Source organism: Crocuta crocuta, unplaced genomic scaffold (genome assembly GCF_008692635.1).
Source record: "Crocuta crocuta isolate KB4526 unplaced genomic scaffold, BGI_CrCroc_1.0 scaffold179, whole genome shotgun sequence".
NCBI lineage: Eukaryota > Metazoa > Chordata > Mammalia > Carnivora > Hyaenidae > Crocuta > Crocuta crocuta.
Window position 1 is genome coordinate 5,120,882 of NW_027551568.1, and position 17,681 is coordinate 5,138,562.

At 48.2% G+C, this 17,681-nt stretch overlaps 1 protein-coding gene across 1 annotated transcript in view; it reads left to right on the forward strand.

Annotated features, from left to right (window-relative positions):
* EVC2 (EvC ciliary complex subunit 2) overlaps positions 1 to 17,681 on the forward strand; it is a 135,925-nt gene that overhangs the window by 108,705 nt on the left and 9,539 nt on the right. The window contains exons 18-19 of the mRNA XM_077750384.1: positions 5,057 to 5,284; positions 15,609 to 15,823. Coding sequence (XP_077606510.1) covers positions 5,057 to 5,284; positions 15,609 to 15,823 — 443 coding nt within the window. The remainder of the gene's footprint in view (positions 1 to 5,056; positions 5,285 to 15,608; positions 15,824 to 17,681) is intronic.

Consider the following 17,681-nt stretch of genomic DNA (forward strand, 5'->3'; position numbering starts at 1 on the left):
ATTTTACTTTGCATTTAAAGGACATCACAGCCCCTAGAAGAAAGTGCCTTTTAGAAATGCACTGGGAAGCGAGTCAAAGGCACGTGTAAGGAGGTGGTTTGAACTTCCCATTTAAAATAAGAGTATTTAGGGGCTCCTGGGTGGCTCTGTCAGTTGGGCATCTGACTTCAGCTCAGGTCATGATCTTGTGGTTCGTGAGTTCGAGCCCCTCATTGGGCTCTGTGCTGACATCTCAGAGCCTGGAGTCTGCTTCGGATTCTGTGTCTCTCTGTCTCTCTGCCCCTCCCCTGCTCATGCTCTGTCTCTCTCTCTCTGTCTCTCTCTCAAAAGTAAACACTAAAAAAAATTTTTTTTAAATGAGAGTACTTAACAGCGTATTATTTTGAAAGTGAATTTTTATTACTTTAGTTAGCTTGAATATTTAATGAAGCCTGTCACAGAAATGCAAACTCATATCCTTTCCCAGGGCCCTTTTTATTTTATTTTACTCATTTATTTTATATAATTTATTGTCACATTGGTTTCCATACAGCACCCAGTGCTCATCCCAACAAGTGCCCTCCCCCATGCCCATCACCCCCTTTCCCTGTCCCTCACCCCCTTCAGCCATTCAAGAGTCTCTCATGGTTTGCCTCCCTCACTCTCCCCAACTATTTTCCCCCTTCTTCTCCCCGACGGTCCTCCGTTAAGTTTCTCCTAATCCTCCTGTATGTGCAAACATATGGCATCTGTTCTCTGCCTGACTTATTTTGCTCAGCATAACACCCCCTATTTCCATCCATGTTGCAACACGTGGCCAGATTTCGTTCTTTCTCATTGCCATGTAGTATTCCANCAATTTCCTGCTTTCTGCTCTAGGGTTTTGATGGTTTCCTGTCTCACATTCAGTTCCTTCATCCATTTTGAGTTTATTTTTGTGTGTGGTGTGAGAAAATGATCTAGTTTCATTCTTCTGCGCGTTGCTGTCCAGTTCTCCCAGCATCATCTGTTAAAGAGGCTTTTTTCCATTGGATAAAAATGGAAAATCATGCTTTGTCAAAGATTAGTTGGCCATACATTTGTGGGTCCAATTCTGGGTTCTCTATTCTATTCCATTGGTCTATGTGTCTGTTTTTGTGCCAATACCATACTGTCTTGATGATGACAGCTTTGTAGTAGAGGCTAAACTCTGGGATGGAGATGCCTCCCGTTTTAGTTTTCTTCTTCAGTATTACTTTGGCTATTTGGGGTCTTTTGTGGTTCCATGAAAATTTTAGGATAGTTTATTCTAGCTTTGAGAAGAATGCTGGTGCAATTTTGATTGATACCACATTGAAAGTGTAGATTGCTTTGGGTAGTATTGACATTTTAACAGTATTTATTCTTCCAATCCATGAGCAGGGAATATTTTTCCATTTCTTTGTGTCTTCTTCAATTTCCCTCATAAGTTTTTTATAGTTTTCAGCATACAGATCTTTTACATCTTTGGTTAGGTTTCTTCCTAAGTATTTTATGGTTCTTGGTAAGTTGTGAATGGGATCAGTCTCTATTTCTCTTTCTGTTGCTGAATTACTGGTGTATAAAAATGCAGCCAATTTCTGTACATTCATTTAGGATGGAAACCCTCTCTGCAGGCACATTCTAACTGTACTGGAATTAACAAATTAAACTTGTCAAAGAAGAGGAAAAGATTTTGGAGAATCTTGCTTTTTTAATCCCACTGCCCACATGGCTCATAGAGCACACAAGAAAGGCTTTACGCCTCCCCCACTTTAGGTCTGAATTTGGAGAAATAAAACTGGAGATACTCCCATGGCCGCCTCATTATGCCCTGCACTTTCGCAGGGGACGGCATTCAGGGTATTTGGGCCACCACGCCTCCAAGGACAGGGTCGATTGAGGCTGTTTGGAGGTCACGGGGACAGGAGACCTGAACTCACGGCCGGTGTGTAAGGGCACCGCTCCTCCCGCTCTGGGTCACGCGCCCATCACTCGTGTTTCTCCTCTGGCGAACTCTCCGTGGGTTTGCCGTAGCCCTTTCCATGACCTCGGGGTGTGTAACTACGTCACAACTTGAGCCTGCGGCCTTTAAATATGAGCAGGCTAGTGTATGGCAATTACATCTCAGTAAAGCTTTTTAAAAAAATGCCATGTGTTGAGAGGTATTATTATTCCCATTTTACAGACGAGGAGATACAGTCATACGTGGCTTAGTGGATTGGCCCGAGGTTACAAGCTAGTAAGTGACAGTAAGTGACAGAGCTGGAAACCGTAAGAGACAGAGCTCTGGAGCCCATGGCCTCAGGCTTCACCTCTGAGCCTACGTGGGTCCTCGGTCAGGAGCTCTTTCGGGGTCAGATCCGTGTCTCGCTCATGTTTGCCTCTTGCCAAGCCCCGCCCCCTCTCCCAAGCGCATCACACATTCCTTTATATTGTACCTACTTGGTGCTCATTAATTATTTTTCAGAATGATGAACAAAAGCATAAATGGACTTTCTGCGTGTAAACGTGCAGTAAGAAAGTAGCTGTGCGAAAAAAGCATTTGCAGGAAGACTGCAAAGATCCAGGAAGCACTTTGGAGACCCCGGGGCCCCATGAAGAATCATCAGACACCGCTCCTGGGGTCCCATTCTCCCGAGGTGTCACCCGGTCTTGGAGGATGTAAGACCACCGTATGAGCTGTGTGGACACGTCGCTGGGTATGGCTCTAGGCCAGCCCTGGGGGGACACAGGTGTGATCCGCAGTTGCCATGGAAACCCATCAGGGGGCAGCAGGCTGTCACCTGGTTCTCCAAGTTAGGGCAAGGGGGGTATAGTAGCATCCTCTTGAGAACAAGGCTTCTTGTTCCGGTTCGAGCTGGGAAGTGAACGTCCGTCTTGCAGAGCAACTTTGTCCCTTCTGTGCCTTCCTGCCTCTGGCACCCGATGTTCGTGGGCTTTTCCCCAAACCAATCATGCAGGTGCCTAATGTGTGTATCTTTGCAGACCCTGCCTTCCGTTTNTCATTTGGGGAACTTCGCCCCTCTTCCCCCCATCAGACTTTTTCCTGAAGGTCAGGTTGTAGAGGTGAAAGCTGAGCTTTTCAAACTGGGCCTTGCCTGCCTCCAAGGGACACATGGACAGACCTGGGAAGGCTGTGCAGCCGTGGGAGACCTGGGGTCGGCCCCCTGTGCAGGCCCCCACGTCACATAAATATTCTTCTCTGTGTCAGCCACTTCAGACCTCTCTGAACATAAGCATATGAATATCAAAAGTAGATTACATGAACAGAAACCTGTGGGGCTCAGTCGTTTAAGCATCCGACTTCAGCTCAGGTCATGGTCTCACAGTTCATGAGTTCAAGCCCCACGTCAGGCCCTGTGCTGACAGCTCAGAGCCTGGAGGCTGCTTCCGATGCTGTGTCTCTTTCTCTCTCTGACCCTCTCCCACTTGCGCTCTGTCTCTTTCTCTCAAAAATAAAATAAACATTAAAAAAGAATTTTAAACTAGGTTACATGGCAGAAAACCAAATTCTACAAAGTTTTTCAATATTTTTTTATTGTGGGAAAATATAGAAGGCATGAAATTTACCATCTTACCCACTTTGACATGTGCAGGACAGTGGCCTTAAGGACAGTCACACTGCTGCGCAAAGGGTCTCCACCATCCGTCTTCCCAAACTGAACCTCTGTCCCCATGAAACATCAACTCCCCGGGCCTGCTGCCCCCAGCCCCACACCATCTGCTTTCTGTGTCTGTGAACTTGACTGCCCTAGGAAGCATGCAGTCTGTTCTTTTGTAGCTGGCTTATTTCACTGAGCACGATGCCCTCTGTGGTTTAGCCTGTGTCTGATTTTCCTTCCCTTTTAGGGCTGTGTGATACACCACCCATTGACGGGCACACGGGTTACTTTTACCTTTGGTTTTGTGAATGAAATTCCACACACTTTTTTTTTTTTAAGTAATTTTTTAGTCTCTTTATTTATTTTGAAAGAGAGAGCATGTGCAAGTGGGGGAGGAGCAGAGAGAGAGAGATTCCCACGCAGGCTCTGTGCTGTCTGCTCAGAGCCTGACGCGGGGCTCAAACTCACAAACCGTGAGATCATGACCTGAGCCGAAACTGAGTTGGATGATTAACCGACGGAGCCACCCAGGCGCCCCGAAATTCCACACACTTTTAAAGACTAAAGGAAGGACTTCACTGATATGTGTTCAAGCAGGCTGCTCTTTGGCTTGTGGGCTCCCTGTGAGGGGAGGGGGTGCAGATTTACAGGGACCTGCCTTCGGGGACTCAGGGGGCGGCTGTGAGAGCCATCAGGCCCCCTTGTTCATATGGCATCTTTTCTGGAGCAAATGTAAGAGGCAGTGGATGCAGAGCAGACACACAGGCCTCAGAATGAGCCGCCTGGTTGTGGGACTGAGCCAAGTGGATGGATGCCCTTGTCTGGAGTTTACGGAGCCCCTGGGTGCCCAGCCCTGTCCTGGAGGGTCTCAGGTCGCAGCTGGGTCAATGGCGCGTTGAGGGCCAGCACAGGAGAAGGAAGAAGGGCAGAGACGAGGGCGACAAACACGTGCTCGGTGAGGACACTTCTAACAGGGTAGTTGGAACCAGGCACGGAAGGACAAATAGCAGACCTTCGGGAAAGCGAGGGTGCCGGGCATGTCAGTCCCGCGGGGAGCCCTGGCGGTAGGTGCCCCGGCACCCGGGAAGGGTGGAGACCCAGGGGTGCGGGCAGGGGGTGCAGAAGAACAGATCAGACTTTGCAGGCGTACCTCCAGCTGGGATCGGAGTGGGAAGGGGCTCGGAGCTGGTGGGAAGCTCAAACTTTCATCCTCTGGATGGGACTCTCTGGACCTTCCAGGGTGATGGGTGTGGAGCAAACGGCCAGACTCCGGAAGCCCCGGTGAGGCGAGTCTGCAGGAGCAGAGATGCCCGTGGTCCTAATTGCACGCTGCATTTCCAGTGTTGCTTCTTTGCAAGTACTGGACGCCTTCCGGAGCCCCGAGCCAGTGGCTGGACGGAGTGCCCTCTGGAAGCCCTCTCCCTGTGCCTGCCGCCCCCCACTTACCTGCGTGGCTTGTGGCCTTCTGTCCCCAGGTCCGCGGGGAGCTGCTCCGGGAGCGCATGCAGCAGCTGGAGGCCCAGGAGGCACGCTTCGCAGAGTCCCTGGTGTCCCTGCAGTTCCAGAAGGCCGCCAGGACAGCCCAGACCCTGTGGGCATACACCGCCCTCCTGAGCATCCAGGACCTGCTGCTGGAGGAGCTGAGCGAGTCGGAGACCCTGACCAAGTTGGCCTGTGAGCAGATCCTGGGGTCGCACGGCCTGGTGAGCGCAGGGGCTCGGGAAGGAAGGGGGGTCAGCGGGGTGGGCTCCTCCCACCCACCAGTGGGTGGTTGCCTGCCCTGTCTACACTGCAGGGTCGCAGGGAGGATAAGCAAAAGAACTTAGAACCCTGAGGCTGCGCAATTGCATTGCCCCTGAGAAGCAAACCTTTTGAATTGTGAGATTTTTTCACACCTCTCAAACCAGGATGTGTCTTTCATATCCATATCGACATCAACATTGGATATCACATCGATATCCAAATCTGATACAACTTTCTTCTGAGGGGGTAAAAGCAATCTCAGCATAAGACTGAGAACAAAAAAAGTAAGACACAAAGAGCAGATGGGGCGGGGGGGGGGGCGGCGCCTGGGGGGCTCAGTCAGTTAACGGTCCATCTTCGGCTCAGGTCATGACCTTGCAAGTTCTGAGTTCAAGCCCCACGTAAAAGCAGCTCAGAGCCTGGAGCCCGCTTTGGATTCTGTGTCCCCCTTTCTCTCTGCCCCTGATCGACTTGTTCTCTGTCTCTTTCTCTCTTAAAAATAAATAAACATTAAAAAATAAAAAATAAAGCAGATATTGACAGGGTGCCTGGGTGGCTCAGTTGGTTAAGTGTCCAACTAAAGCTCAAGTCATGACCTTCCAAGTTCGCGAGTTGAACAGCAGGTTTGTCATTCACAGAGAAATATAACTGGAAAATAACAGTGTGGCTTTCAATTAACGGCGCCTTAGAGGCAGTGAAATACTGCACTCTTGTTTACGTACATTTGTACGGTTATTCCTACAGGCTGCATGTTTTCAAGGTGTAAGAGGTGTGTTCGTGAATGAAAGCTATGAGTGTAACTGTTTTGAGGACTAACCTTAGGCCCTTTAAGAGTATGTTTTAGAGTTCCATTTGTTATGATGATGCCTATAGAGAGGAAAAGGAATTCAGGCTTGTTGGGTGCTCAGTACATGTAAGCAAGCGCTAACTAGCTGTGAATGGGCATACTCTCATTTAAGCATTAATAATTCTTAAGCATGCATTAGAAAATGACCCATTAAGCACGATTGATTATAAGTTGCAGTATTATGCTGCGCTGCTTGACCTTTATGCTCTCTGTCACACATTGTATCAGTTAATTATTACACTGTTTTGTGAAGTAGGTACTGCTGTTAAGTCCAGTTCTCAGGCAGAGAATCTGAGATTATGGCAGGTCAAGTTCTTTGTAAAGTCCACATGGCTGGTAAATAAATGCCAGGAGCGGAATTCAATCGGTTTCTGACTTAAACCCTCTAGGTCACGTTCATGGACTATCCCCTTGATCTTGCCATTGGGGTTCCCATTATTTCCAAAAAAAAGTTCTTTTACATTTATTTACTTTTGACAGACAGAGTGAGACAGAGCATGAGTGGGGGAGGGGCAGAGGGAGAAAGAGACACAGACTCCAGAGCAGGTTCCAGGCTCTGAGCTGTCTGCACAGAGCCCTATGCGGGGCTCGAACCCACGAACCGTGACATCATGACCTGAGCCGAAGTTGGACACTTAACTGAGCCACCCAGGCACCCCCCATTATGTCTTTTTAAAAGTCATAAATAACATTATGTTCTGAAGATCCCAGACCTCCTTTTCCCATAAACATTATGCGTCCTGCATTATGACCATAATTACGACAATTATTTCTATTAGGGATAGAAAGATGTGGAAACGGCATCCCAGCACAAAACATCTGGATGCTAAATAAATAAAAATGAACATACTTCTTAACGCTTTGTGAGTTCACAAGAGAATGTGGAAAATTTCCAAAGGCCAAGGATACCCTGGGGAAAGCAAATCCAGAGGCTGAAATCCAGGGACAAAGACTAAAAGCTACAACCCCTGGATTTGGGGTGCATTTGGGGGGATAGGGGATGAGGCTGGGGGTGTCCTGAGGGGGTAAGGCACCCAGTGAGGGGGTGGGAAGAGCAAGTCACCTGCTGTCAAAGGAGTCACCAGGGAAACTTGTCCTTCCCACCCCACCCCCACCCCAGGCTCTGCTCCAGGGTACGGGGAGTGGGGGAGTTAGGGGGGAAGTTGGGGAGAGGAATCTCCCCATGAATTTGTAGTCAAAGGCTCCTGCTGCTGCGAGGAAAGAATCCAGAAGTACTGTAGCGCTCCAGTCAGGAAATCTCTAAGCTGATACATTAAATTAAACTGGCTGTAGGTTGAATGACTGCTCAGGTGCATGGCCAAAGCAAATCCTCTCCAGAGAAAAATACCATCAATCTGGGCAACTTGCGATTTTCACAGATCCATTTCAGCCAAAGAAGGCTGAAGTCGATTACATTTCAGACTCCCCAAACACGTAAGCGAGACAAGACGATGTATATATCAGAGAGACAAAACCCAACAGATTAACATCCCTACAGACGTGGGATGCTCGAAGTATCGTATAGACTATAAAATCGTGATTTATGAAATTCTATTAAAAATTAAAGGTAATAACCAAAACGATTTTAAAATTTCATTCTCCTGGAGAGCAGAGCGAGTCTCACATTGCATGTATGTAATACAAGACCCAAGATAATGGAAAGAAAACGTGATAGACCGGCAGGGAGAAGCTGACAAGTCTGTCATGATCATGGAGGATTTCTGCGCACCCCTCTGTCTGGGGTTGGTCGACGAGACACAGGGAGAGATGCTGATGAACGGAGTAACCCATTCGTCAACCTGTATTGAATACATACCTACAGAATCGTACAGCCAGCAATTAACAAACACCTCTTCTTCTTCGGCACACGTTGGAACAGTTAATAAACAATTAACAATTATATAATATCATTTTGACCACCTTTTTGAAAAAAGAGCCCATCTTGCCTCCTCCTGAGCAATTAAATTCAAATCCATTTAAGAAAAGATCATTACTCAAAGCCTATACTTTGGAAGTTTTAAAACTTACTACGAATAAGTCATTGGTCAAAGAAAATCATAATGGAAACTTCTAAAAGTGTAGAACAGAAAAATAATGTAAATAATGTAAATGCAACATATTAAAATTTGTGGGATTTTGGCTCAAGTAGTTTTTTAGCTCTGAGGGAAATGAATGCTCTAAGCTTATATTAGAGAAAAAAGGCTCACAATTACGATCATGTGAAAAGCTAGAGGATAACAATGACAAATTAATCTGTAGAAAGAAGGAAATAAATAAATAAATAAAATTAAAACCTCATAAATAAAATTTTAAAAACTGCCAAAATCCAATCAAACAAAGCTGTGATGGAAAAGGTTAATGAAGTGAAGAGATGAATTTTCTGGGGAAAAAAGTCTAATAAAATATACAAAGCTCTGACACAGTGACCATTTAACAAAGATAAGGGACAAATAAATAATAATGTTTTTATTTATTTATTTTAATGTTTATTTATTTTTGGGAGAGAGAGACAGAGAATAAGTGGGGAGGGACAGAGAGGAAGACATAGAATTGGAAGCAGGCTCCAGGCTTTGGGATGTCAGCACAGAACCCAACCTGAGGCTCGAATTCATGAACTGTGAGATTATGACCTGAGCCAAAGTTGGATGCTCAATCAATTGAGCTGCCCAGGCACCCCAGTTTTTATTTGTTTTTGAGAGAGAGAGACAAAGTACGAGTAGGGGAGGGGCAGAGAGAGAGGGAGACACAGAATCTGAAGCAGGCTCCAGGCTCTGAGCTGTCAGCACACAGCCCAACACAAGACTCAAACTCGTGAACCACGAGATCATGACCTGAGCTGAAGTCAGACACTTAACCGACTGAGCCACCCAGGCACCCCAGGACAAGTAAATAATAAAAAGTAACATGCCTATAGATGAAGTAGAGTTTTAAAAGACAAATCTCTATCAACAGTTTCATGTAGACGGACTTTCATATAGACGGACTTGCAAACTGAAATGAAATGGAAAAATTTCTAGAAAAGCATAAATCGTCAAAATGGACTTAAGTAGAAGTCTGTATATAACCATATTGCCATGAAAGAAATTGATTCCGTAAATAAGAAGTCTGAGACATGCAAAAATGCACCTACCCTGATAGTTTTATAGGTGAGCCCAATGAAATTTTCCATCTCATATACACATTATTCCTGATGTTAGAAAAATAGGGACTATCCCCCATTTTGTGACGCTCAGACAGCCTTTATACCGAAACCAGACATGAGTAGTATGAGAAAGAACAAGTAACACTTCACCCTTGCTTGCGAGCTTAGATGTACAATTTGTAAACAAAAATTATTAACATAGCTCAGCCGTCCATGAAATAATTAGTACAGCATGGCAGGTTGAATTATTTTCCCCCAGGAATAGAAGGTTGGTTTAACCTTAAAATATCCATTTACAAAGTTTGCCAGATTAGCTGATTAAAGGAGAAGAGAAAAAACTAAGTATGATCGTTTTGGTATAACGGAACAAGTCTCTTATTGAATTCAACATGCAGCCAAAACCGCAAAAGTTCTCAGCAAATTAGTGACCGGAGGGAATCTGTACAGGATATTTACCCCAAATCCACAGCAAGTATGATGAGAGGTGATGGGGACCGGGGCGGGCATGGCCCCGAATTATAGGTGAAGGATGTGAATGAAGCTTTCAGAGGAGAGCCAGGTCGAGGTCGTCTGTCGACTAGGCATAGAGTAGATAGATATTTAGAGCATCTGGTGTTCAGTTCACATCGTATCTGCTCCTTGTGAGTGCCCGGGACAGCCCCTCCCAGCTGAGCCTGGAGATACTCGGTGGCTCTTTTTACTTGAGACCGCCCTGATTCCGGTAGTAATCGGGTAGGGTATGACGCTTACACTCTGTTTATCTCAGCCTTTCGGTGTAACATCAAAGCTTCCTTATTCTTGAATGTGTCTGGAAGAGTTAGGCATCCTGCATTGGAACAGCGGGGCACGAGCCCGATGATGTGTATTATGAACTTGGTGGTAAGGCAGTGCCTATGATGCCAGAGTTTTCTCAATGTGCATTGGGAGGGAAGACGAACCTATTGTTTTGCTCCAGATCCTAGACTTCCATCCCACAGTGGATCGTTCTGTCAAAACCGTGTTCCCTTGTGAACCGGCTTTCAAGCTGTTGATCCTCCAGGGGAATGAAAAAAGCCTGAAGGGAAACGCTGCAGAGGAAATGACTCGTAAGAAAACTGTATCAGGTGCGCCTCCTTGGATGAAAGATTTAGACTCATTTTGTGAAATGGGAACGCATGCCGGGCATAATTGAATCACGGAGCCCAAATCTGCAAATCTGCATAGGACCGACTTCCTCGGAACAGATAGTGGGACCCCGGACTGACTGTACCCATAGAATTCACACCATAGCTTAAATTGCTGTGTTTCCCTTCTTCCACGCCTGAACCGGTGTCTTCCTCTGTTCTTGCTCTGGCTGCCCTCTTGGCCGCTAATCGCCCAATCTGCGGATTCTGCCTGAGCTTTTTTCCCCGCACCTCTGACTTCTGCTGCCCAGCTTCGCTGCGGGCATGAATCTAGACATGAAAAAGAAAAGTAACACTAATGGTAAGTTGCTCATGTTAATCGACTTCTCATTAAGGCCAAAGCATCATGTTAAGTGCTTGAACCTTCTGTTGATCCCTTGATGCTTTTTTAAAAAATGTTTATCGGGGCAGCTGAGTGGTTCAGTTGGTTAAGCATCTGACTTCAGCTCAGGTCATGATCTCACAGTTGGGGAGTTCGAGCCCTGCATCCGGCTCTGTTCTGACAGCTCAGAGCCTGTAGCCTGCTTATGATTCTGTCTCCCTCTCTCTCTGTCCCTCCCCTGCTCACACTCCCTCTCTTCCTGTCTCAAAAAAATTAATAAGATTAATAAAATGTTTGTTTATTTTTGAGAGAGACCGAGTATGAGCAGGGGAGGGGCAGAGAGAGAGGGAGACAGGATCAGAAGTAGACTCTGTGCTGGCAGCAGCAGAGAGCCCGATGTGGGGCTTGAACTCATGAACCTGAGCCTAAGTCGGACACTCAATCAACTGAACCACCCAGGCGCCCCAACCCCATGGTGCTTTTATACCCATTCTACAGATGAAGGAGTTGAGGCTCAGGAGGGTTATGTCATTTCACCAAGCGCCAGCAGGTGGCCAGCAGGGTTTACCCCTTCTGCAAAGCCTGGCTCCTGTACACACATCAGTTTCCACCTCCCTCACTCTCCCTACTCGGGCCCCCTCCCCCTGCAGCCTGACAGCCCCACCCCCAGCTCTGTATTTAAACACTTCACCGTAGGGTGCCTGGGTGGCTCAGTCTATTGAGCATCTGTGACTCTTGGTTTTCGGCTCAGGTCATGGTCCCTGGGTCGTGGGATGGAGCTCCACCTGACAGTGTGGAGCCTGCTTAGGATTCTCTCTCTTCTCCTCTCTCTGTCTTTCCACTGTGCTCTCTCTCTATCCTCTCTCTCTCAAAATAAGTAAGTAAACATTTCTAAATAAATAAATAAATACATGCCTCACCTCTACCACTCAGGGACGGACCCCACATTTCAACTCTGGACTTACTCGTCGCGTCTAACACTTGAGAATAATTCAGGCCTCCATTCCTCTGAATCGCCTCTGCCTTCCTTCTGCTTCACCCCTTTGCAAGCTCCTATCTATATTCTGAGACAGGCCACGTGTTGCCTCCTCTGTGAAGCCATCCATGATTCCCTTGAGCAGAGTTGGTCTCTTTCAGCTGTGTGCTCAAACACCCTCCTTCCCGAGCCTCTGTGATAGCAGATGATGGCTGTTTCCCGTCACTGTCTCCCACACGAGACTGTGAGTTCCCAGAGCCCAGAGGCCGTGTCTCATTCACTCCTGAGCTCTGGTGCCCAATAAAAGGCTTGGACCTATCTGTCAGTCTGTCTGTCTATCATCTCATTATCTATCCATGTAACCATTCATTCAGCAGATACCTATGAAGTGGTTCCCAGAGAAACAGAGGTGAGGGATACGGCCCAGAGTCAGAGAAACATGAAATCGCTCCTCAGCGTGGCACTCAGGCTGCTCTGTGCCTTCGCCACCTTCGCTAATGGCCCAATACCACACTCAGCAGGAGCCTTGTGCTGAATCGAGTCTGGCCTTGTACGCGTCTGGTACATGCTGGCTGCCATCATTACTGTTATGAATCATGAAGACAATGATCTGATGCTGACTGTTATTTCTTCTGCCAGCCAAGCCCTGCGCTCCCTGCTGGGGAGAGGGGTGAACACGCCAGCCGCAGTCCTTGGGTCCCTGCTGTCAGCCATTAAACTCCAGTGAGGAGAGCAGGCGTTAAGGGAGACTGCTCCAGAGCCAAGCTTCGGATGCCATTTGTGCAAAGCGGCAGGTGGATGGATGGGTTGCAGAAGGGGTTTAGGAGGACAGGATCACCGCTGTCTGTCTCGTGGAGCCCATCCGAGGCCCCTTAGGACTAAAGCCCAGCCTCACTCTCCACCCCCGCTTAGAGCACTGGCCTATCGGCTGAGTGATGGGTTCAAGGTGCCTGCCTTCTGTGAGGCTTGGGACCTCCAGCCTCCCCCGTGCCCCTTACCCCCCTGAGCAGGCTGTAGGCAGTCTCTTGTAGCCAGATTATCTGACTCCCCTGGCCCAAGAATGCAGGTTTCTTCTGTTTGCCCAATGACAGGCAGTTTAGCCAATGGATAAGGACACAAACCCCCTGGTGTCACCTGGCCTGGCCTCAGATTCTCTGTCATTTAAGAGCTGCATGAAATAGCAGTTTGCTTTAACTCTTCTGCCTTAATTTCCTTGTCTGTAATAGGGAAAATAAGACTATGTGTTCTGTATGGCACAAAAACAGACACTCAGATCAGTGGAACAGACTAGAGAACCCAGAAGTGGACCCACAAACATATGGCCAACTAATCTTTGACAAAGCAGGAAAGAATATCCAGTGGAATAAAGACAGTCTCTTCAGCAAGTGGTGCTGGGAAACGGGACAGCGACATGCAGAAAAGGGAACCTGGATCATTTTCTTACAACATACACAAAAATAAACTCAGAATGGCTGAAAGACCTAAACATAAGGTAGGAAGGCATCAAAATCCTCGAGGAGAAAGCAGGCAAAAATCTCTTTGACCTCCACCGCAGCAACTTCTTACTCAACACATCTCCAGAGGTAAGGGAAACAAAAGCAAAAATGAACTTTTGGGACCTCAGCAAAATAAAAAGCTTCTGCACAGCAAAGAAAACAATCAGCAAAACTCAAAGGCAACCGACAGAATGGGAGAAGATACTTGCAAATGGCCTATCAGGTAAAGTGTTAGTATACAAAATCTATAAAGAACACCCAAAAAACATACAATCCACTGAAGAAATGGGCAAAAGACATGAATAGACACTTCTGCAAAGAAGACATCCAGATGGCCAACCGACACATGAAAAAATGCTCAACATCACTCCTCATCAAGGAAATACAAATCAAAACTCCAATGAGATACCACCTCACACCTGTCAGAATGGCTAACACGATGGCCTGTCTGCTGAGTAAAGGGTTCAAGGTGTCTACCTTCTGTGAGGCTTGGAACCTCATAGGAAACAAGAGATGTTGGCAAGGATGCGGAGAGAGAGGATCTTTTGCACTGCTGGTGGGAATGCAAACTGATGTAGCCATTCTGGAAAACAGTACGGAGGTTCACCAAAAAATTAAAGACAGAACTACTCTACCATCCAGCAATTGCACTACTAGGTATCCATCCAAGAGATACAGGTGTGCTGTTTCAAAGGGGCACATGCACCCCAATGCTTATAGCAGCGCTATCGACAATAGTCAGAGTATGGAGAGAGCCCAAATGTCTGTTGACAGATGAATGGGTAAAAAAGATGTGGTACTATATACACGATGGAGTATTATTACTCGGCAGTCAAAAAGAATGAAATCTTTCCATTTGCAATGACATGGATGGAACTGGAGCATATTATGCTAAGCGAAATTAGTTAGAGAGAGACAAAATCATATGACTTCACTCATATGAGGAATTTAAGATACTAAACAGATGAACGTAAGGGAGGGGAAGCAAAAAGAATGTAAAAACGAGGGGGACAAAACATAAGAGACTTAAATACAGAGAACAGAGGGTTGCGGGAGGGGTTGTAGGAGGGGGGATGGGCTCAAGGTAAGGGGCGTTAAGGAATCTACTCCGGAGATCTTTGTTGCACTGTATGCTAACTCACTTGGATGCCAATTGAGCAATAAAAAAAAAAAAGACTATGCCTTCTATAGGGCTGTTACAGGACTCAGTGAGACTAACATATGGAGGCACTGAGCACAGCGCCCAGCACGCTGTGGGTCCCGCTGGTGTGCTGTGCTCGGGCACAGGCTTCACCCCGGGGAGCCAGATGCTTGCTGATGCCCCACATACGTCAGCAGCAGGTGCCGGCTCAGCCAGGGAGGGGGAGATGTCCCCTCTCCGGGGCTCACACTGTACAGAACGGTGCAGGGCCTTCAGGCAGCTGTAGAGACGGGCAGGGCAGCATCTTGGCGCCTCTAACACAGTACCATAGCCTGGTGGCTGAAACAACAGTTTTTCTCACGGTTCTGGAGCCTGGAAGTCCAAGATCAAGATGCCACAGTCAGTTGCTGCTCGGGGCTCTTCCTGGCATATGGACTCCGTGACTCCTAACATGGCACAGACTGGGGGCTCCAGACTCTCCCTTCCACTTCTTTTTATTTTTTTATCTTTAATGTTTTATTTATTTCTGAGAGAGAGAGACAGCATGAGCAAAGGAAGGTCAGAGAGAGAAGGAGACACAGAATCCAAAACAGGCTCCAGGCTCTGAGCTGTCAGCACAGAGCCCAGTGCGGGGCTTGAACTCACGAACCGTGAGATCATGACCTGAGCCGAAGTTGGATGCTCAACAGAATGAGCCGCCCAAGCACTCCTCCCTTCCACTTCTTATAAGGACACTGATCCCATCGCGGGGCCCCACCGTGGTGACCTCGTCTAAACCCAGCTGCCTAACTGCCTCCCCAAAGTCCCACTCCCAGATTCCGACGCATGGCGATTAAGGCTTCAACATAAGAGTGGTGAGAGGCCCCAGACATTCGGTCTGAGACGGGGACATCGTAGCAGGGATGGTGAGTGGGCGCCTTAGGAGAGGGAGTCTGCATCTTCCAAGGGACCTCAGGAGCCCTTCACTGAAGAAGTCCTCCTGAGCCAGGGCTTGCGAGGAGACTCAGGATTGGCCAGGCGGGCAGAGGGCCCCGCAGGTGTCGGGAGCAGCGTGCACCAAGGCCAGGAGGCGTGGGAGGTCACCGCGCCCTCTGCTTGTGCCCTTTGGGCCGGCTGGACGGGAGCGGCTGGGCAGATGGGGCGGATGTAATCCTCGGCCCACGTGCCGTGTGCTCCCCGCCGCCCCTCTGTGCGCAGGAGCTCCAGGAGCTGGAAAGGAAGCTGGAAGAGAAGCTGGTGCACCAGGAGGCCGTGCAGCTGCAGCGGGCGCTGGCCAGTCGGCAGCAGTGGGCCGGCGACGGGCCCGGGCTTCTCAACGAGCCTGAGGACGCGGATGCTGACAGGCAGGTCTCCGCTGTGCTGCAGCAAGCCCTGGGCAAGGGCCGGAAGTTGCTGGAACACCACCAGCAGAGGTGAGCCCAATGCCCCGGAGTGCCGCGTGGTGTCAGTACCCTGCACGCCTGGGGGCACCCCGCCTCCCAGGTCCACTGGACACTGTCCCCAGGTTGTCAGGCTGTCGTCTCAGGGTCCTCCAGCGCTCAGACACCAGCTGCTAACATAGCACGCTTCGTCCCTGACATCTTCCTATACTTTGTCTCACTGAGCTTTTTACTCAACATGTTTTTTTAAAGTTTTTATTTTTATTTTATTTATTATTATTTTTTTAAATGTTTTATTTATTTCTGAGAGAGAGAGAGAGAGAGAGAGAGAGAGGCAGCATGAGCAGGGGAGGGTCAGAGAGAGAGGGAGACTCAGAATCCAAAGACAGGCTCCAGGCTCTGAGCTGTCAGCACAGAGCCCGACGCGGGGCTCGAACCCACGAACCGTGAGATCATGACCTGAGCCAAAGTCAGACGCTTAACCAACTGAGCCACCCAGGTGCCCCCAAAGTTTTTATTTTTAAATAATTAGAGACTCACAAGAAGTGGCAGAAACAGTGCGGGGAAGCTCATGTGCCATTTGCCCAGCCTCCCCCCAAGGGCAGCGTCGTTCTAACCACAGGGCGGTAGCCAAACGCTGACCCAGTACAGCGAATGCAGGCCTTACCTGAGCTCCCCGTAAACATAACCGTTTGCATCCTGCTTGAACAGGCTGGACCCCGGCCTGTTGTGAGGGCTGCACTCTGCATTCTAATTAACAGACAACTGGCCTTTGCCCGTGGCATTAAGAATCTTCGAAGACGTAATTGTTAACATAGCTTCATAATTTTCCACTGTGAGTATAATATTGATGTGGAAAAGGTGGGGCACCAACTATAGACGCTGTGGGATTCCCTTTGTGAGAACACACATGCAAAAATTAATTAGAAGGAAATAGACCAGATTGTAATGGATGAGACTCCTGGGTGGCAGGATTATGGGCTGTTTTAATTGATCCGATTATGCTTTCCTGGAAACACGACATCAAAGTGCAGTTCCGTTCCACCGGGCTGATTACCAGAGAGGGTGAAAATGTGACGTCAGAGGGAAAGGCTCAGGGATGTTGACCTGATTTCCACCAGGATTTTCGAGTATGTGATGCCCTCATGCGGGTATTTTCGAGTATACGAAGCCTCATCCTTCATGGGGGACATTGCAGGTGGAAAAAGCTTTTGGCATGAGTTTGGGTTGTGCTAGCCAACGAGAATGCGGGGGAGGGGGAGGTGCCTGGGGGCTCAGTCGGTTAAGCGTCTGACTTTGGCTCAGGTCATGATCTCGCGGTTCGTGGGTTCAAGCCCTGCGTCGGGCTCTGTGCTGACAGCCAGCTCAGAGCCTGGAGCCTGCTTCAGATTCTGTGTCCCCCTCTCTCTCTGACCCTCCTGTGCTCACACTGTCTCTCTCTCTCTCAGAAATAAATTTAAAAAAGAAAAAATATTAAAAGTTAAAATAAAAAAAGAATGCGGGTGGGTAATCAGTGGCACCACCTCTGTCAGCTAAGGGACTGGTTGGGCAGGCCTTCTGGTGAGGAAGTTAGAAAGCCTGAGAGGGACCCTCACGCGAAAAGATGCCACCATGTGGCCAGAGCCAGGACCAGGCGAGGAACGCGGTGCTGGGTCCATTTCCACACAGGGAACGTGGTGGGCTAGGACCCCAGGACTTGATCCTTCTCGAGCCTGACAACTAAGCTTGAGACTTTTTCAAGAAGGACCACAGATGGCCCAGCAGAGCCACAGAAAAGGCCCCCCCAAAACTTCTCCCCTTGAGGAGCCCCTCTGTCCTGGTGGGCCTCCATAAAGGGTTATTCGCAAAGTCCTCGAGGCAAGAAGCTAAGCCTCTGTGGCCATCTCTTTTG